Here is an 18,740-nt window from a genome sequence, read left to right as displayed (position 1 = left end):
GGTAGTACCTAGTGGTCGACGGTCTAGTCTCTCTGTATTGTCGCTGTACTCTGGCGAAGCGCCTTTGTCCGACGCGTGCTCGACTTACCATTGGCTGGAGGCTGAAACATGCATCGGATTCCGTCGAACAACCACCACCACTCCTCTGGTTGCCTATTATCCTTTCGCAGAGAACGCCAGTGACACGTCCAAAACTGCAGGCATCTGCGACAATGCTGGGCCAGTGCTGCCAGGCGAGACTCTCCACTGCAAAACCGTGCTCAAGGCGGCTAATACAGCTTCAAAACCAGATGGACGCCCCCCTCCCCCAAGCAATAGATAGACTCTTGCTGGTAGCGACGTGAACTTTGGCACCAATCTGTCTTGGAGACGGTCGATTTCTTTCGTTTTCCTATCAGTCATTTCTTCATAGTCTGTTTCATATCGGCCTTCGCTTTCATACACATCCATCTCCCCAGTCTGCAGTTTTCTTTTGTTCCTTTTTGCCCTCTGCTCTCGTTCATTTCTGCAAGCCCGAGTTTCTGCAATCTTTTACCTTCATCGGCATATCCATATTCCTAATACTGAGATCATCTTGATGATGGTGTTTACTTTTGCTATTGTGCTGCTGGCAGCTTGTTCTACGCTCACGCATGCTGGACCGGTACCCAGACATGATCGGAGACAGCCGTAAGTCATGCCTTGGACATTGAAGTATTCTCTGCTGATCTATGACAGCTTTGCTAGTTATGCAAACAGTTCCTCGATTCAGACTGCGACTAATGACGTCTTCCCAACTTCTAATATCGTCCAGATACCTTCAGCGCTCTCGACTGCGAGTGAGCTGTTGGTGGATGCAGAAACTGCACTCATCGTTCAGCCAATCCAACAATCAGTCTTTACATCTATAGCACCAGCTATCACTTTTCAAAATACGGCAGGGGAGGATATTGCAACCGAAGAACCCCAAACCATCCTGTCCACTCTTTTCATCACTCCCACACCTACTCCAGCACCACAACAAAGCTCAAGTGCAATACCCTCACCCACCCCAACTTCAAGTCCAGAGGCAAAGCCAGCCGAGAGCAGCACGTTGATTGCCTCAAGTAGAGGCTTCTCTGCAGTTCTCAGTAGTTCTGTAGCTGCAGTGGAGAACACGACGGCCAGCGAGACTAGCCTACAGATACCGCAATTCACATATTCCCCAGAGGAAGACAGTTCAACACTTCCCGCTTCTCCGACAGCGAATCCAACAAGCGGGACCTTGAATCCAAGCTCTGGAGGCTTGCCAGGGTTCAGCCATCCTGGTTCAGCACCTCTAAATCCTACAGCTGGCAATGGCAACTCAAGCGTATTGCCCACAGGAAATTCTACTCTGATCCAGTCGACAGCGCAAACTCCTGTCCCCACCGTGGACTCTAGCTCAATTGTAGCGCCAAGCTCGACGATCAATTCTAGTACCAGTATCTCACTAAATCCCAACGCGCCTTCACCATCCGAACCAGTGGTTGAGGACACCACGTCCATGGTATATGTCACAGAGACTCAATACACCACAGTTTTTCCGTCCCCATCCCCTACCGAGAGACTGTCTTCATCGCAAAGTCCTTTGGCACCAGTCGTGCCGACTGACGCACAGAATACTTTACCAGCGGAGCAGTCGAGCACTGTGGTTTCCAGCAGCTGCTCTAGCGTGTCAACACTCTCAGCAGCACTGCCACCACATCCACCGCCAGTAGTCATCATCACACAGTATACTACAGTTACACAACCCAAACCTACAGATGCCCCTGAAGCACCTAGCGCGCCGCCAGCGCCGGCACCAGTGCCAGGGCCTACACTAGCACCGATTCCTTCCGTGGCGCCCGAGCCATCATCCACGTCGTCGGCTCCAGCGCCTGTGCTTTCGTCGTCGTCTTCTCCCGTGGTTCCTGAGCCACAACCAACTCCACCTTTGCAAAGTCCGGAGGATTCGCCGGTGCCATCTGCGAGCGAGCCAACGGTTGCGCCGCCTGCCGTCACGGAGTCAAGCGCGCCTCCGCCAGAAGCGAGTGCATCAACAACACAAGATGTGCCTGCGCCGACTGAGGCTCCGCCTGAGCCATCATCCGAGCCAATTCCAACCTCTACGACCGAGGGGCCGCTGATCATTACGCCCATTGCGCCAAGTCAGATCTTCACGGTGACAGTGACGGCTACGGACACCATCAGAGAGACAACAACAGTGACAGTGACAGCGTGAGGCGTCATGGCCTTGCCCTTGTGTAGGTAGTGCTAGTCAAGTACAAAGTAGAATGAAATTATAATTGCCCGGTTATATAGCCTGGTTGCACATGAGAGATCGTGTGCTACAAGTACGTATGATACATACCACATATACGTATATAGTCAGCGAGTAGTGATTGATCAATCAGAAAAGGCAAGCCAAGTAGGGTACAGTATGGTGAGACAAGAGACCTAATTCCCGGCTGAGTCGTATTCTACCTGACACGTTGTACGAGAGTCCTCCGGGCTTCGGGATCCAGCCGGTGCCCCTGCCGCCCCCATCGCCGCCTGTTCCCCGACCGTCCACGCACTTGGGCCGACGAATCCGAGCTTCATCGCTCTCTGCAGTCCGACAAACTGCGCAGTCATCGACGGATTTCGGTCCTTCCTGATTAGGAAGATTGCGCTTGGGCCACAACCGCGCTCTCGGCCGTCTCCCGGGAAAGGAAAGTTTTTTGGGCCAATTCAACGTTTGGCGGCGGCATCATCATCATCATCATCATCATCATAATCATCGATTGTTGTAGGTAGCTACACCACGTTTCGTCAACCAGTCAATTCTGCCGTGTGGTGTGCAGGTCTCGTTGCAATTGCGCTTTTGCAATGTCGCTGTGCTCCAGGACACTGCGAGCTTGCTCACTCTCCCGTCTTCCGGCCTCGAAAACCCTTCTTCCGTTTTTATATCAGACGGCAACTATCCAGCAATGCACGTCCAGCACGCGGCAAAGTACTCGACGTCACTTTCAGTCTCGCTCAACAAACGCCGATGAAGATATCCCTTTTGAGAGCCCAGATGTGCCCTTTGATGAGCGCACTCTGCCACCCGAAACCACGATAACCGACAACGAGCGCAAGGCCTTTCGAAAGCTATACCGCACTGCCGTCAGGCAGGAGCAACAGAAGAGCGAAAGGAGACATCCCCTTAAACGCGACGAAATCGCCGACGAGTACTATGAGGAAGATGAGGAGCCAGAAGTGTCCCTGGACAAAGTCTTCGACGACGTCATCAAAGGAAGGATAACCCGCGAGGCACGAAGAAGCCCGCGTCGCCTACCACCCGCCCAGACCAGGCAAACCAGCAACGATGAGCAGCCCACTGAACAAGACACGAGCAAGACTGCGGCTGCCAAAGCCGACGCTCTGAGACTGAAGAACCTCCGCGCCGCAGAAATGGAACGCTTTGTCAATCTTCTGTCCACTGCGAAAACCGACGTTGAACTCTGGCACATGCTCGAAACCCACGTCTTCACCCCAATTCGCAAACTCGACCTCGACAGCACCTCAAACCCCAAATCCCAGCGCGACGCCATTGAGCCCCCCAAAACCCATCTCGACGTCATCGCCCGCTTCAATGCCAAACGCTCCCGCCAAAAGTCCCCCTCCTCATCCTCCTCACCAGACATCGACGACCTAACCCAGCAACGCATCCTCTTCCGAAACTTCCCCCACTACCTAACCCACTTCCTCACCACCCTCCGCACCAGCTTCCCCTCCTCCCCACTCTCCCTCTCCCTCCTCCCCACCCTAAAATCCCTCGGCCGCTCCCCCTACGCCCTCGGCGCCACAACCCCACTCTACAAACTCCTCCTCCGCACCGCCTGGCTCCACCACGCCTCCTACACCACCCTCGACGCCCTCCTCACCGAAATGCACAACTCGGCCGTCGAATTCGACGCCGATGTCCTCGCCCTGCTCGACAATATCATCCGCGAATACAACATGGCCATGTCGGGCGTGTTTGGCCGCGAAATGCTCATGGTCTATGGCATGGATGCGTTTGTGCAGGGGATTGCAAAGATTAAGGGCTGGAGGGATGTCGTGGCTGCTAGGGTCGGCCCGGTGGAGAATAGACCGAGGCCGTTGGGCACGTTGGAGATGAGGGGAAAGTATAAGGGGCCGAGGAAGGTGGAATCTGATGGGCCAATGGCGGGTTGGGGGGGAGGGAGGTACTAGGTTGGACTTGTAGGGGTGCGAGGGGTTTGGGTTGGGAGCGAGGCGGATGGATGTGATATGTTTGGAGAGGAAAAGGCAGGGAAAGGGAAGAATGGACAAGTATTTACAAGCTGGCGGAGCTGATGCCGTGACGCTATTCGAGCCGAGGGCAAATCTCCACACCGATATACGCAAAAAGCACATGTCACATGTACGATGACGATCAATTGTACTCAATACTCACAAATCTCTATACAAACCACCTACTAATCCCCCCTCCCCCATCAATCCACAACCCCATCCCCCATCCTCACAGACTCTCCCAACCCCCATTATTCACATCCCCCTCGAGCCTCCTAGCAATCAAACTCTGAATGCCATGGTCGAGCCAGACCTTGCGCAACAACGCATCATAGCGCTTCTGGTTCAAAAACAGCTGGTGGTGGCGGCGCAGGGCCGGGTCGACTTCGCCGTGCTTGTCGAGATAGGGGGCGACGGCCCAGGTACCGTGGTCCATGTTAAGGAAGAGGACCATGCATTTGCGAATGTGGATGAAGATGCCGATGGTGCCGCCGCATCTGGAGAGGGGGGGTTTGGTTAGTATTTGTGTTTTGTGGGGGAATGGATGCAGGAGAGGATGGAGTAGGAGTAGTAGTAGTAGTAGGAGTAGTAGATGAGAGGATGAGAGGAAGAAATAGAAATAGAGGAAAAGGAAAAACTTACTTTGCCAAATGCTGCGTACAACCACCCAAATGGCCTTCCTTCATACAACACACAGCCTGGCTACAAACAATGATGCCGCAAAACAGGCAAAGCGCGGGATCGGTAATCTCCTTGCCCGTCGTCGGACAGCGTCTCCGAATCGCCTCGTCGGTCAGGGTATCAAAGTTCCGCGGCAGACCCACGAGTTCGAAGATGGCCGGATGCGAGAGCGAGACGGTCGGTCGAAGGGGCACATTTCCCGTTTGCACCCAGCGTAAATGGCGGATCCAGCCTTCGACCACAAAACGTGTCGTATATCCTGCTGGCGAGCGCGAAGCAAAAGACGCAAAGATCTCGTGGAGCGAGGGAAGCTTTAAAAGATAGGAGAGGCGCTGGAGCTCTGCTTCATCGACGCGCTCAGAGGCAATGCTGGGTAATTCGATGCCATAACGGACGTGCATGAGTATGGCTGCTTTACGCACAAAAGGTAGCGCGTAGGTGGACACCATCGTGTATATGGCGTAGAGGAAATTTGGATCCCGCACGCATTCGAGCTTGTACTTTGGATCATCTGGGGAGGGGCAGCTATTGCGCATGTTCGCACTGTCGAAGACGACGCCAATGAAGAATAAAAAGTCGGCGAGTTGCTCGGGGAGGAAGAGATCGTTCTTGACCTTGTCGGTGTTGACAAAACGCGAGACTTCCGGAAATCGGGCTTTCGTGCTGGTCTCTGCATCGCTTGTAGATTGGTCTTGCCCAGCCATACAGAAGGTGGAGACTACGCGGACAATCTCTGCTAGGTAGCATAGTCGGAGGACGTGATGGATGTCAATGTTGGTCGCGGGAACTACACAAACTGCACATTCGGAGAGGAAGATGAAGGGATCCTGGCACAAGAGAGGCGTGATACCTTTCAGGTCAAAGGGGAGCACTTCTGGATCGAATACACCAGGATGGCCAACGAATAGTTGGCGGATTTGCCGACGTTGCATCTCTGTAAACTCTTCGAGTGTTTTGCTTGGATTCTGTCCCCTGAGACTTCCAATGGTGATATATGACGACACTGTCGCGGAAAAAACCCGGAGATGCGTAATCGTCTGTGGCGAGATTCTGTCAATCAAGGTACCTCTCATAGACTCTGACTGTACACCTCGCTGCGCAATCTCTACAGCTGCGATCGAGTAGCCCAAAGCTCGAGCAAGAGTATCAGTGTGCGTCAAATCGTCCGTGGGAGGTGCGGAGGCGTATGGATATGTAAAACCTGAAGGTATGCCGTTTGCGCGCAAGGTTTCCTTGATCCGTCGATATATGACGGTAAGCTCTATCATGGGATTTGTCTGTATTGGAGCTGGGCTGGTCTCGCCAGCATGTATTACAGTTTCGATCGTGTCAGCGGTCTGCAGATTCAGGAAGGCTGGTAAGTATGAGTGTGCTTGCATCGAGGCGGGCGTTGGTGGCGGTGGTGGCTTGAGAAGGTCTGAAAGACGACTGGCCACAGGTTGGATGAACTCGTGCTCTGCAAACTCGTAAAGCGCCTTTTGATTTTGCGAAAGATCTACCAGCACCTTTCCTGTACTCTTCTCCACACTTTTACACGTCGTGACGAGGTCGGTCCTGATCCAGTCGTCGAAGGATACATGGGTTTCCAAAACGCCTGTACTGGACACCTTTTTGGGCTTCCAAATGATAGGCAGAAACAGATTTCCTAGAGCCTTGCAAAGAGGGCACATGAACTCCTTGAGTTCAGGACGTTCCGGATGATTTCTTGCGATTTGACTGACATGGCGGCGCTGTGTCGCCTGTAGATAGACCTCGAAGCAGCCAAAGTGCATGATATGTCCGCAACCTGTAGTGACCGGGCCGGGCTGGACTTTGGTAGGAGGGAACCCCTTACCCAAATCTTGTCGTTCGATCGTAGTACGCTCACCACCTGCCGTGACCTTTGTGATAGTATGTCGATTTTTGCCGGATACACCAAATGGTCGGACATGGTCCGTAGATCGATCAAGACTGACAGGAGTGTGAACGACCTCATCAACCCAGTCATCATCTTGTACATCAGTCTGACGGAGTATCCTGCTCTTGTAAACATAGCCGAAAGAGCCGTAGAGCCGCTGATCGTTACAATCTTCCTGACACAAGATACAGGTACCAGACGGATACTTCAAGGTCTTCTCCTGCTCCACAAGACCGCCCGTTTCGTCTTCCAAGTCGCTGAAGTCGTCTTCGCCCCAATCGAATTCTTGATTGGCCAAAAACTTGCCCTGTTGCTCTTTGAAGGCTGCCATGACTTTGGCTTGTCGGTCTAGGGCTTGCTTCTTCTTCTCTTCTTTATCCTGAGTTGTGAAACATGCTGGAGAGGCGGTGTCCATCCCATCAGTGGGAATGTTGAGTGCTGCAGCTGCGATGATGAAAGTATTCTGTTGTCGCTGTTTTAGTCGGTGGAGAATTAGGTTGATCTTTGGTTCACAAGCTTTGAGGTCTTCTCTTTCCTGAAGAGCTTTGAGGAGGGAAAGTACGGTGAGGTGGTCACGGATGCCTGTCTTTGCCTCCCTGGTCAACACTGAAGTGACGAAAGAGTCGGGGACAGGTTGCGACCACTCGTGCTCTTCGGACTTGTCCTCGAGCACAGCTACCAATGCAAGTTGGAGAACAAACTGTATGTATGCCTCTACACGCGTAACAGGGATATTAGGCGTGGCTGTGTCTGCTTTTAACCCATACGCCAGCAGGTAATAGATAATTTGCGTAAACAGTGGTGTCCGCGTAAAGTCGGAGAGATTTTGAAACAGTCCAGAGTGGATCGGTCGCAACTTCGGCTCATAGATAATGTCGCTTACTGGTTTCCCAGTCTTCTTGGCCATATAGGCCTTGTACGTGTTCTCTGCCTCCTCCCTCTGATTACGGTTGTATTGGTGCAGATACGGATCGACTAGGTCCAGGTATTCTTCCTTGAGTTCAAAGGTCCCGCTGTCAGAGAGGCCCTCGGGTGCTCGAAAACTGGTCATCTCCGAAAGAACAGCTGGGAACTCGTCCATGTTCTGTATACGGTCTGAGAGGCGTGCAGTCATGTCTGAGTAGGACAGTGGCTTGAAACACAGAATGTGAGCAATGTCCCTGCGCATGGCCGCTAGATGTGATTCGGAATTCTCCTCTGTCGCGACTAGAGATATTCTCTCGCTAAGTATTGTTATGAGAAGGTGGACAAAGTCCTCAACCACATCTATGGCTTGTGTATCCTCGAAGCCATGGTGGCTAGCTTCGTATTTGCCTGTCATCCAACCCATCAAACCAAAGCGATCTATCATGGTTGCGAGGAAGACAGAAGGGTTGCACAATACAAGCGCAGATTGCAGAAGGAAGAGGTCTCTCTGGTGAGCGACGTCTCGTTGTCCTACACTGCGGTACTGCGTCATCTGGTGTCGAAGCGTGATCCCGTTCCTCACCCAGATGCCTGCACGCATTTGCGATAGCCACGCACAGACTCGGAGCGGAAAGTCAAACATTGCGAGCAGGTACTCTTCAGGATCATAAAGCGGTACCGGCACTAGCGTTGGACTGTGGTCCATCTGCAGCTCGTCGTGAGTGAACAAGAGCAACTGCAAGAGTACTTCGCGAGGCATATCCCGTGCTCGATCGATGAGCCAAGATACTGTGTAGTGGAGAGCGTGATGGAAGCTCATAGGCTCCTTTGCGATCATGTAGTCAACGATTTTGTAAGACGGCCCCTGGAATGTAGACGGCTCGGCATCGAACTCGAACACGGGCAGTGTTTTGAATCTCGTCATCTCTTTCAACTCGGTCTGATCGAAGCGCTTTCTCTCAGCACCCAAGGAGTTGACAATGACCACCTTGGCGGCTGCACGTATAGCACGACGTATGTTTGTAGGATCCTCGTCCCGCTTCCAAGTGAATGATTGTGCAAAATGTCGACAGAGCTTATTAATCTCCCGTGTAATTAAGGATGCGCTGATCCACGCTTCCGACTCGAATTCGATGTGCTCTCCAACGGCACGAACGTTGGGACATATGCCTTGATGTAGCTTCACCAGATCCAAAAACTGCAGCAAGTAACGTTCCTCCTCGCGGATACGCTCCTGAACAAAATCAGAACCTAGAAGGTACTTCATATCCATGAAGAAATGGTACATTCTACGATTAGTGACAGCACCCTGTTCAAACGCCAGAGTGGCTCTGGGATCAACATTGGATGGATAGCCAACTTGACGGGTAGTTAGGAATGTATAGAGGATGGCCATTAAGTTGGTGAGGAAATTGCCGCGCTCGACAATCTCGGAGCTTATTGATGGCGTTGTGAGCATCTGGAGAGATAGGTTGATAATCGAGTGGTCAGGCTCACGATCTGCAATGAGATATAATTGAGCGAGAGCAGTGTAGACGCCAGCGAAGCGCAAGCCCAATAAACGCTTGAACTGGGGTATCGTGACTACTGTGCTGATGAAGACGTCACGCAAACGAACGCGCAGCTGCTTCCACATGCGCAGGTCGTACAATATCAAATGATCCAGGCGAAGACGCTGCCACAGATCTTCATGGGGAGGAATGCCAGGCTTCTTGCCGTAGCCTTCTGGTTTCTCTAGCCAATATCTGGGGGGACGAGAATGTCTTAGTGGTAACGATCGTGTCTGAGGGGTCTCTGGGACAGGTATCAAGGGTTCTACATGACTGAGCGACGGTGCTCCGACCGTGGGCTCGCTATCTGACTCGGCGGGCGTGACACTATGCTCTTGCTGATTGCGTTGCGGAGGCACTACTGGCGGCGGCGGCGGTGGTGGAGGAGGATAACCAGCCAGGGTTGCCTCGGATACTTCGAGCGCTTCATCGGCACTCTCGTACGCTTCCATCTCGACATCTCCATCATTGTCTCGTGCTCCGACTTGGTCAATGTCCATGTCATCTCCCGTTGTAGCTGCCCCCTCACCCTCCTCCTCGTCATCATCAGATGCAGTGGTGTCATCATTTGCCGCAGCCGTCCAGCGACGTTGCAGCCTTACCAGCTGGGCCTGGTGCTGGAAGCCCTGGAGCATCTCCAGCTCGGCGTCTCTGTCCTCCATTTCATGATCATCGAGACCGGTTTTGCCAATGATTTGGTTGGCTGCCTCGCTGCCCACGCGCCATGGCTTGAGGAGCTCTTCGCAGATGGTGCGTCGCAAAACATGATTGTCCTCGCCCACGCTACAGGCAGCAATGTCTGCAATCCACTCAACTATGGCTTCACCCATCTGCTCGCGAAACGTGTCTCGAGCAGAGCGAATGGTGACGGTCAGCTTGATTTCTTCGATGATCTTAGCCATGCGCAGTAGCTCTTTGAGGTCCGTTCGGTAGACAATGGCACTGCGGCCCACGTCGTTGACTTGGTAGGCTTTGGCGAGGCCGAATGCTTTCTTCTGCTTGCATGCACGGGCAACCTGGTCTCTGACATCATTGACGGTGTGCTTTTCGTCGTTCCACAGCACGAGGCAGAAGTCCCGGCACTCATCCGGCTGGTCTCCCGGGTCGTACCATCGCGATGTGAGGCGTGAGGCACGCTCGTCCTGCAGAATTGACTCTTCCGTCTTGGGCAGTCTCAGCTGCTCAGGCGAGCATGAGAAGACGTCGATGAGGTAATCCAGGGCCCGTGCAATCGTCGTCCGCATGCTCTCCAGCAGCGCATCTGGCAACATCGAGCCCGCACGCGCCTTGCCAGCTGCCTTGGACGCGGGGTCGGAGTCGGGGTCGGGGTCGGCCGAGTGGATGTTGCAGTGCAGCGGGCGGATCCAGGCCTCATCGTCGCCGCAGTCACAGCAGCCCGAGTTGCCGGGGGAGACACTGACAAAGACCTGGTGGCCTTCGTGGTCTGATGCATCGAAACAACGGGCGCAGAGCACGCACGTATCGTCGGTCGTGCACGTCTTGCAGCGATACGTCGCCTCCCCGTTCTTGAAGATGTGTCCGCACGGCTTTCCTCGCGCCGCCGCCGTGTATTCGGCGCCTTCGACAGCACCCTGGGCATCGCGCAGGCTCCACGGCTTCTCAGACTCGGCTGGCGGTGGGCCGTGGGGGAAGAAGAGGGCCAGGTACTCGCCGCGGTTGGCCAAGGACGCAAAGAGAATCCGCCGCAGCTCTGCATCAGCGGCCTTGTCGAAACGGTAGTTGTGGCGTCGTGGCAGTTCTCGCAGATTCCGACATAGCTCTTGCTCTAATGGCGATATGTACATGGTGTTTGTTGCCTGTTGTTGGCTCGAACTTGGTGGCGCGGTCGGGCGGCGGGGGTTCTTGTGTCGCACGTATAATAGCACGACATGCGAATCTGCTCGTTGTATTGTGTCGTGTCGTGTTGCTGCTGGTCGTGGTGAGTGGGCCAGCCACTATAGTGGTTCGAGATAGTGGCTGCAGTAAAGGAGGCGGGGAGTGGCAGGGGAGAGAGAGAGAGAGAGAGAGAGAAGGTGTAAATGTGTAAATGTGCCTGGAAGTTTTGTTGGTGATGAATGCAGGTCCGTCTGTCACAAGCAGCTAACTATGTCATCTCGCAGGCAAGCACCTCCCCGCAAACTTCCTCACTCCCCCGTTCCTCCCAAATAGTATGCGCCCCACCACCCTCACTGTTCTTGATGTCCATGTGTAACCTACATGTTGGGAAATCTAGTGTCTACATGTCTTTCATTACCGCACACACACATACACACACACTCTCTCTCTTTCATGCATATTTTTTGGTGCTCGACACCGTTCATTTCAAACTATGCACACGACAAAAGGACTGTTCCTATCCTAGATACTTCATTATGACCAGGTTCCTCAAAGACAATACTTTTGCATGTACATGTGTAAACCGTATTCGGAATTGAGCAGCAGCACTGAGCCTGTTGGAAAGTTACGAGCCAGCTGTGCACAAGTACATTGGACCTTCACAAAATGACAGAAAGACTCCGAATGAGGTTGGAAGGTTCAGCAATCTGCTGTGGTATTTCGCATCTTGTAGAATACACGGCAATGTACATTTTGCATCTTCAGAAACCGTGCCAGTCGTTTGTCTAATTCGCGATCAAATCCGGGTGCTGCTCTGCGCACAGTCGTCCTACTCGTCATCCTCGGCCTTCTCCATGTATCGCTGCTTAATGTCCTTCCATTGGCGCTGTCATGTGTGTCAGCAGAGGTCCATTGTCTTCCATGACTGCCACATACCCCTCGGTTCATGGCATCCCATATCTTGTCTGATCCTGTATCGAACGCCCTAGTCATCCAGATGATCAGTACCTCGATTCTCCCTGCATGTTCGTCCCGTGATTGCTGTAACGTACAGTTGCATGCCGAAGGCGGCGCCGAAAACAGTGAACAACATGGTGGTGTTGCTGCGGAGGACCGCGCTGCAATCCAGAGTTAGCCGTGTTCGGTCCAAGGAGTTTGCGCATGCCATGTCGTACTTGTAAATGGTGCCGAGGAGCTGGCCAATTCTGTCAGCACGCGATGCGTTGGATTATACATAGGAATCAGTTGACTTACACGAGACATTGTGAAGATGGTGAGACGGCGTGGGGACTGCGAGTGCGAGGAGTTGGTGCTGCTGTCGTCGAAGATTGGATGTCTGAGATGGAGAGGCTGAGGTTCCGTCGACAGAATCCGGGCTGGGCGGGTTCGGGTCACGGGGATTGTGGCGGCGATGATTGGCCGCATGCTTTGACGCCCTTCAACACATCATACCTCATCCCTCACCCCCACCAAAGACTCCTTTTCTTCCCTCACCCCCTCTCTCCCTCTCACCCGTTCTTCCTTCCTCTTTTTCCTTCTCTCGACATCACCTTTCGGATACAGTCGCTTCCACCTCCCCCTCCCCCTGCCATTGTCACGCCACAATCATCTCCGGGCTTAGCGCAATCCACGCAATGCCTTCCGTCGAGACACCCAGCATCTCAAAGGCTGGCATCACAACCTCTGCGACCGGCGAACGTCATATCCCAGCTTCCGTCCGTCCCGATGGTACGCTGCGCAAGGAGATCCGAGTCCGTCCCGGCTACCGTCCACCAGAGGATGTAGAAGTGTATAAGAACCGCACAGCCGAGGGCTTTCGCACCAGAGGCAAGGCTGGCATTCCAGGCGCCGAGGGGTTGAAGAGCCAGGAAGACGTCCCCAAGGTCAGTCCTGCGGCGAATAAAAACGCCAAAAGGAGAGAGGCTAGGAAGAAGGCGGCAGCAGCTGGAATTGAAGGACAGGAGACTACGGCCGCAGGAGAGGTCAAAGAGATGGCCAAGTCCGTCGAGCCAGCAAAGGCTGTAGACCCGGAAGCGGAGAAGGAGAAGGAAGCCAAGAAGCTCACAAAGAAGCTCAGGCAAGCCCGCGAGCTCAAGGATAAGAAGGAGAAGGGCGATAAGTTGCTGCCAGAGCAGTTTGAAAAAGTCATCAAGATTAGTGAGCTCATTCGTCAGCTCGAGTCTCTTGGATTCGATGCCCAAGGAGAGAAGAAGGCCGAGACTTGAAGTGGCAGCACCTACAAGCTTTGAGAAAGCCGCTGCCTCTATCATCAATCGTGGATCACAGTTACAATCCCTCTCCAGAAGACCATCTCTCGCATGGCGCTCCACCCACGCAATTGGAGATTTCACCAATCTCGCTGGCTTGACCGAGTCCCGAACTGCGCGAGCTTCGTGGATGGAGTTCAATCGCGGTGTCTGATATCGTAATCATCACCCTTGTCTCACCTTGGACACAGTAGTCGCGAGGTCTGCCATGAACCACCTCGCCTAGACCTGGACCAATCAAAATAGGGCACAGTTCTTGCCGAGACGTGATCACCAAGACATACTCAAGAAGGCTTGCTGAGGCCAAAAGTTCAGATTACAAGACGGACGGCCCGCTCCTGGAAGAATCAAAATGTCTTTTATCCTCTGCAAAGTGTGGCAAGAAGACGATTCCATCAAAACCTTCGATCTTCCATACACCACACAAACAAACGCCGAGAGGGACATCTAAAGTTCGGAGACATGTTGTACGACCAACCTGTGACGGTTTTAGTATTCATATTGGATAAATTCCAGTCATCTTCAATCATCCTATCCGTTTTCATCTTCTTGCGATACAATTTGAGCAAGCGATTAAGATATAATTAATGACCTACATTCTACTCTACTACATAGAGCTGTTAATCCAGATCAATCAACTTTATACACAATTCTCCCCACCCAGTCAGATAACCTGTGCTTTGCCCCACTGTGCCCACCTCATGCATCGCCCCGTTGTTGACCTTTGCGTTCCTACCTCTGCGCAAAACATGTTTTAAACATCTTACAATTACGCACGGGGAATTTTCACAGCTCCAACTTCATCGCCAAAGCTACATGTCGTAGGTTGCCATTCTTTGTTCTGTGAAGGGAAGGGCATCAAAACACCAAAGGCCTGCTATGTTTCAATTCGCCACCAGCTCTTGTGGCTAGCGAGGGAGTAGCTATAAGTTTTGTAGATTTTCACATCTGAAACTCCAAGCGAAAAAAAAAACGCGTAGAGAAGAAATAAATATGATATTGCATATAATCAGTTTCTCCAGGATTCCACCTCCCGTAACCCATCGCACTCCATCCTCGTATCCTCCGCCCCTTCACCCGCCCGCCACAACAGCCAAGCCCTCATAAATCTGCCTCTTGACCCTCCAAAAAGTAGCAACGTCACTATTTCTCGCATCCACATTACCATACGCGCCGCCATCCACCTCAATCTGGCCGGTCGCCGTCTTGCGCACCGCCACCGTCCCATTCACCACCAACACACCCTCGCCCCGAAACTCGGCGTGCATGTCTGCTGCATTCATCAGCTTGCGCAGATCGGCCAGGCGCAGGTCGCCGACGTGAAAGGGCTGGGCGACGGAGCGCACGGCGGTGGCCATGTTGGCGGGAACAACGTCGAGGATGGGTGTGGTGTCGTTGTCGATTTGCGAGGAGACGGGGATGGCCGGGGCATCGAGACGGGCTTTTTTCTTGGCGGGCGTGTCCTCGCCTTCGTCGTCGTCGCCGTCAGTGGTGGTAGGGTTGGTGTCGAGGTTGGCGGCGGCGAGGCGGCCGGTGATGGCGACGACGTCGACGCCGCGGATGTTTTGCCAGCGGAGGTTGCGCACCATGTTGCGGCTCAATTTGACGGTCCAGGCATTTGTGTCGACGCTGGCGTTGATGGTGAGGCCTATTGAGGGGGTGAAGACGTCAATGGCGGTTCCGGCCTCGCCGCTTGCGTTGAGGGATTCGCGGATGAGTTGAGCGAGTTCCTTTGTCTCCTCTTCCTCGCCTCCTACAAAGATGAGTTTTCGGGGGCGGATGAGGGGGAGTAGTTGCTGGATAGTTCGTCGGTCGTGTAGGCCGGAGAAGTCGACAAAGGCAATCCGACATCGCAGCTCTATATTTTGAGACTCGATGATGACTTTTGATGGGCCAGTGACTTTGTCTGGGTCCTCTTCTGGTTCACTCTCTGATTCAGCGTCATCGCCATCACCTCGTTCTTCTCCGTCTTTTCGACGCTTCAAAGCACCGCTGGGCTTGGAGCCATCGACTACATTGACGAGATCATCCCATCTGCGCTTTTGGCCAACCGTATTCTCCTTTTTAGTGCCTTCGCCGCGAAGTGCTTCGCCCGCGACATTATCCTCCTCTTCCACACGCGCAAAATCTTCTGCACGTATAAGTTCGCCAAAGTCGTCTGCTCGTTTTTTTTTTCGTTGAAAGGGAAATACTTTGTCTTTGCCCTTCTTCCCTTGGACTTCAAAGTCGTAGATGTTCTTGCGCTGGACGAGAACCTTTACGCCCAATTCTGCATCCGTGAGACCCAGCTTGTTCCGAGCGTGTTGCAGAGCAACAGTGGCGTTGAGAGCTTTCCCACGGTAGCCGTCACCGGAACCATCTGAGCTTTCAGATTCGGTCGAAGAGCGGTCGTCGACTACGTCTGTAGGCATTTCGAGCATGACTGCAGACTCGCCTCCCATGGTATTTTGTCGTTGTCGCTGGCTAGCGAGGTATTGCTGGTAGAGTGAAAGCTCATTGCCTTCGAGTGACACTGCTCGAATGTTGCACACGGGTGCATTATCACCAGAAGCGTCCACTACGGTAGCTGAAGGTGCCTCATGGCTTGACGCTGCACTTCTCTCATGCCATAGGTCCCAAAGGTATCGCCCAAGACTTTTCTTTTGACTGCTTGGCTCACCAGCTCTCTCTGTCAGGAGGATAAGGTTCTTTTCATCTGATGCCAGTGACTTGATGGCATCTTTTGAAAACCCCCATTCTAATGTTGTGTCGCTGGCCAAGATGACTCGGGGACCGCTGGTAGCTAGCATGCGAGCTACACGTGTCTTGCGTTCCAGCAATGTGATGTGCTTGAAATCGAAGGGAACTCGAGCAGCCTTACTATCGTCTTTTCCATTATTAGCGCCGCTTGCGACTTCGAATTCCTTCACAATGCCTTCTTCCATCCACTCCAGCATACTTCGCGCGTACCGCATCGTCGCACCGCCCGTTCGGCTGGCAAGATAGACTTTTGCGCTCTTGAGTGGGCTATCGCCATCCGAGTTGATGGAGTCTCGCTGCCACGTCTCCTCAAGCAAGTACGCCAGCTCAAGTATACGAGCACTGGAGTCAGATGGTATCAGCACTGAACCACCATTTGCAACAGTTTCGCGGACTAGAGCAAGCAAGGCTTCATCTCGCTTACTTGGTGGTCTGGCAACCTTGACCAGCTCGGTGCCTTTACTGCTGCAGATTAGTGCAGTAGGACGGCGCAACTGCTTCAGAACCTCAGATCCACCTGCACCGGGGCCTCCGAGCCATGCGGCTCCCGAAAGCACATGTTCTGTTGCTTGGTTCCAGTCGACAGCATAGACTACCGACTCCATACCATGTTGGATATGCCATATCGAACCTCCAAGTGTGTGTCCTGCGCTGTATGCGGTGATCGTGAGCCCGTTCGGCGGGGGCGAATGTGGCGCTAGGAGAGGCTCGTGTGGTTGCGAATATCGCAAAGGATTTATACGCGCAAAGTATTCACCAATCTCTTCTGGTGTGGGCGCCTGTAAAAGGATATTGGGATCATGGCCAGCTATGAGGCCTGTCGAAAAGGTGTAGGCGGATTCATTGAGAGTTTGGTTGGGTATAATCGAAGACGCTAGCGGTGAAGATGCATAGAGGTCTTGTAATAGGGTGCGACCGAGCGAGATGACTGGTTTGGTAGCGTAAACTGGTATTCGCGTGAACAGAGGAAAGTTCTTGCAGCAGTGGACATATGCTCCGAGATGCGCTGTCGTCGCGTGGGTGAGCAGGATGAGTGATATAGTGGGAACATGTCTGCAGGGGCAATATCAGCTTCTATTCTATATACGGCGGTGTCTATGTAGCATCCACGATTGTGCCTGTAAACATGTGCGCAGCCGCCAGGCGCATGAAACATGGCCGGTGTGGCGTTGAGTACAGCGCGCTGACCAGGTACCTACTTCTCTATTTCCTTCAGCTTCTCAACATCGAAACTCTCATCCCAGCCGATATCTACGAGGATTTGAATGCCCCCGTCGAACTCCAGCAGTGATTGCGACGCGGGAGAAGACGTCAGCGCTCCTAACAAAGGCGTGAAGTTGAACATGTCGGTGACGCAGTCTTTACTGATCTTATCAGATAGCTATGTGTACGCGCATGATGGGTCACGGCTGCTGGAACGGGTGAAGGTGTGTGAAGATGCTTTGTTAGATGTGTTGGTACTTTGAGGCGCGTCGAAACGTCAAGGCGTCGGGACTTGGCGCAATGATGATCCGAATCACGTGGTCTTGACTTCACCTGCGAGCAGCTAAGCCAAGTTAGGCACCTGCGTTAGTAACGATCTCTGGGAGGAGACTCATTCGCTAGCAAATGTTTGGAGCTTTGAAGGTGATCATCTCCTCTATATAATTGCCAAGAACTCATTACAAATTACTTATAGATGTCGAGAAGCTAGATACGCACAACAGATTTGGCACGGTGGTAGACTGGCAGTACTCTAGTACCAACGATGGTTCGGCTGAATACATTCTAGTCGCCTGTGAATCGTCTCAGGACCTGGTGCCAGGTGCCCTCAAGGCAATATGGCCAAGACGGTAGTCTCCAGGTGCAGACGTGCTTTCATCTGTCCCCCGACTTTCTTCCCTACCACACATGATCGTCGACACGCGAGGGGTGCGTTCATGCCGGTCGTCCTTCAGGGCTGGGGCAGAAATTGGACATGTGCATGCCGTACTATCTAGGTTAGGTGGTGTCGTACAGAACACATCCAGGCTTGAATCGATCCCGTAACAGATAGGTATGCAGCACATACATACGGTCATCACATGGCCTGGACCATGATCTACAATTCGTGGCTTTCTGAGTGCAGAATGCTCATTGTTTGTGGCAGCATGGACAATCTATCCGAGCCGTCATCCATGTATGCTGTTACCGCCTCACAAGCTGGCAGCGAACTTCAAGTTGTAACTTATTTGTCAGGACATGGACTATGGATGGACTATGGATGAACTAGGGATCATAACGGCCCTAGCTGTACTCTATGTACCGCACAGTCTGTACGAGCAACCCTCCGAATAAAGCCCAAGACTTGCAGGCTCAGGCCGCAGTCAACAGTCAAGAATTCAGTCGGCGAATGGTACAAAGTCGATATTCCAAGCAACCCCGCAGCAAGCCGTGCCGCTAAGATATGCAAGTCACATCTTCGCTCCATGCTTGGGCCTGCTGGTGGCTGCAGACGCCCGTGCACCTAAACGATACCATACAGATGGGCATTCTAGCAAAACCTCACTAATGTTACTCTACGCCCCATGCTCTTGATGCAGGGACACCATCCTCGTTTGATCACCCTCGCTCGCTGCTGACTGCTGA

The 18,740-nt window shown here is 53.0% G+C and overlaps 6 protein-coding genes across 6 annotated transcripts; 2 read left to right on the top strand and 4 right to left on the bottom strand.

Moving 5' to 3' along the window:
• Nucleotides 1-156: 156 nt before the first annotated feature.
• On the bottom strand, nucleotides 157-450 carry IAQ61_006839 (uncharacterized protein; the record flags this gene model as incomplete). Its single annotated transcript, XM_066097327.1, has 1 exon — nucleotides 157-450. The coding sequence occupies one exon, from the start codon at nucleotides 448-450 to the stop codon at nucleotides 157-159; it is 294 nt and encodes a 97-aa protein (XP_065952804.1).
• A 226-nt stretch (nucleotides 451-676) lies between these two features.
• On the top strand, nucleotides 677-2,221 carry IAQ61_006838 (uncharacterized protein; the record flags this gene model as incomplete). Its single annotated transcript, XM_003845686.2, has 1 exon — nucleotides 677-2,221. One exon carries the CDS (start codon nucleotides 677-679, stop codon nucleotides 2,219-2,221), a length of 1,545 nt encoding a protein of 514 aa, XP_003845734.2.
• Nucleotides 2,222-4,455: 2,234 nt separating this feature from the next.
• Nucleotides 4,456-11,422, bottom strand: IAQ61_006837 (uncharacterized protein). The gene is made up of 2 exons (XM_066097326.1): nucleotides 4,900-11,422; nucleotides 4,456-4,754 (listed from the first exon to the last, which is right to left on the bottom strand). The coding sequence occupies exons 1-2, from the start codon at nucleotides 11,094-11,096 to the stop codon at nucleotides 4,487-4,489; spliced, it is 6,465 nt and encodes a 2,154-aa protein (XP_065952803.1). The 5' UTR covers nucleotides 11,097-11,422; the 3' UTR covers nucleotides 4,456-4,486.
• A 34-nt stretch (nucleotides 11,423-11,456) lies between these two features.
• On the bottom strand, nucleotides 11,457-12,580 carry IAQ61_006836 (uncharacterized protein). The gene is made up of 5 exons (XM_003845684.2): nucleotides 12,382-12,580; nucleotides 12,303-12,322; nucleotides 12,180-12,245; nucleotides 12,064-12,112; nucleotides 11,457-12,013 (listed from the first exon to the last, which is right to left on the bottom strand). The coding sequence occupies exons 1-5, from the start codon at nucleotides 12,550-12,552 to the stop codon at nucleotides 11,957-11,959; spliced, it is 363 nt and encodes a 120-aa protein (XP_003845732.2). The 5' UTR covers nucleotides 12,553-12,580; the 3' UTR covers nucleotides 11,457-11,956.
• A 181-nt stretch (nucleotides 12,581-12,761) lies between these two features.
• IAQ61_006835 (uncharacterized protein) lies at nucleotides 12,762-13,352 on the top strand (the record flags this gene model as incomplete). Its single annotated transcript, XM_003845683.2, has 1 exon — nucleotides 12,762-13,352. One exon carries the CDS (start codon nucleotides 12,762-12,764, stop codon nucleotides 13,350-13,352), a length of 591 nt encoding a protein of 196 aa, XP_003845731.2.
• Nucleotides 13,353-14,409: 1,057 nt separating this feature from the next.
• On the bottom strand, nucleotides 14,410-17,559 carry IAQ61_006834 (uncharacterized protein). Its single transcript, XM_003845682.2, has 2 exons — nucleotides 17,333-17,559; nucleotides 14,410-17,186 (listed from the first exon to the last, which is right to left on the bottom strand). The coding sequence occupies exons 1-2, from the start codon at nucleotides 17,476-17,478 to the stop codon at nucleotides 14,468-14,470; spliced, it is 2,865 nt and encodes a 954-aa protein (XP_003845730.1). The 5' UTR covers nucleotides 17,479-17,559; the 3' UTR covers nucleotides 14,410-14,467.
• Nucleotides 17,560-18,740: the final 1,181 nt, after the last annotated feature.

This window comes from Plenodomus lingam, assembly GCF_022343315.1.
Source record: "Plenodomus lingam strain CAN1 chromosome Unknown contig_26, whole genome shotgun sequence".
Lineage (NCBI taxonomy): Eukaryota > Fungi > Ascomycota > Dothideomycetes > Pleosporales > Leptosphaeriaceae > Plenodomus > Plenodomus lingam.
Note: the sequence above shows the minus strand (reverse complement) of the source record. Positions and strands in the feature narration are given on the sequence as shown.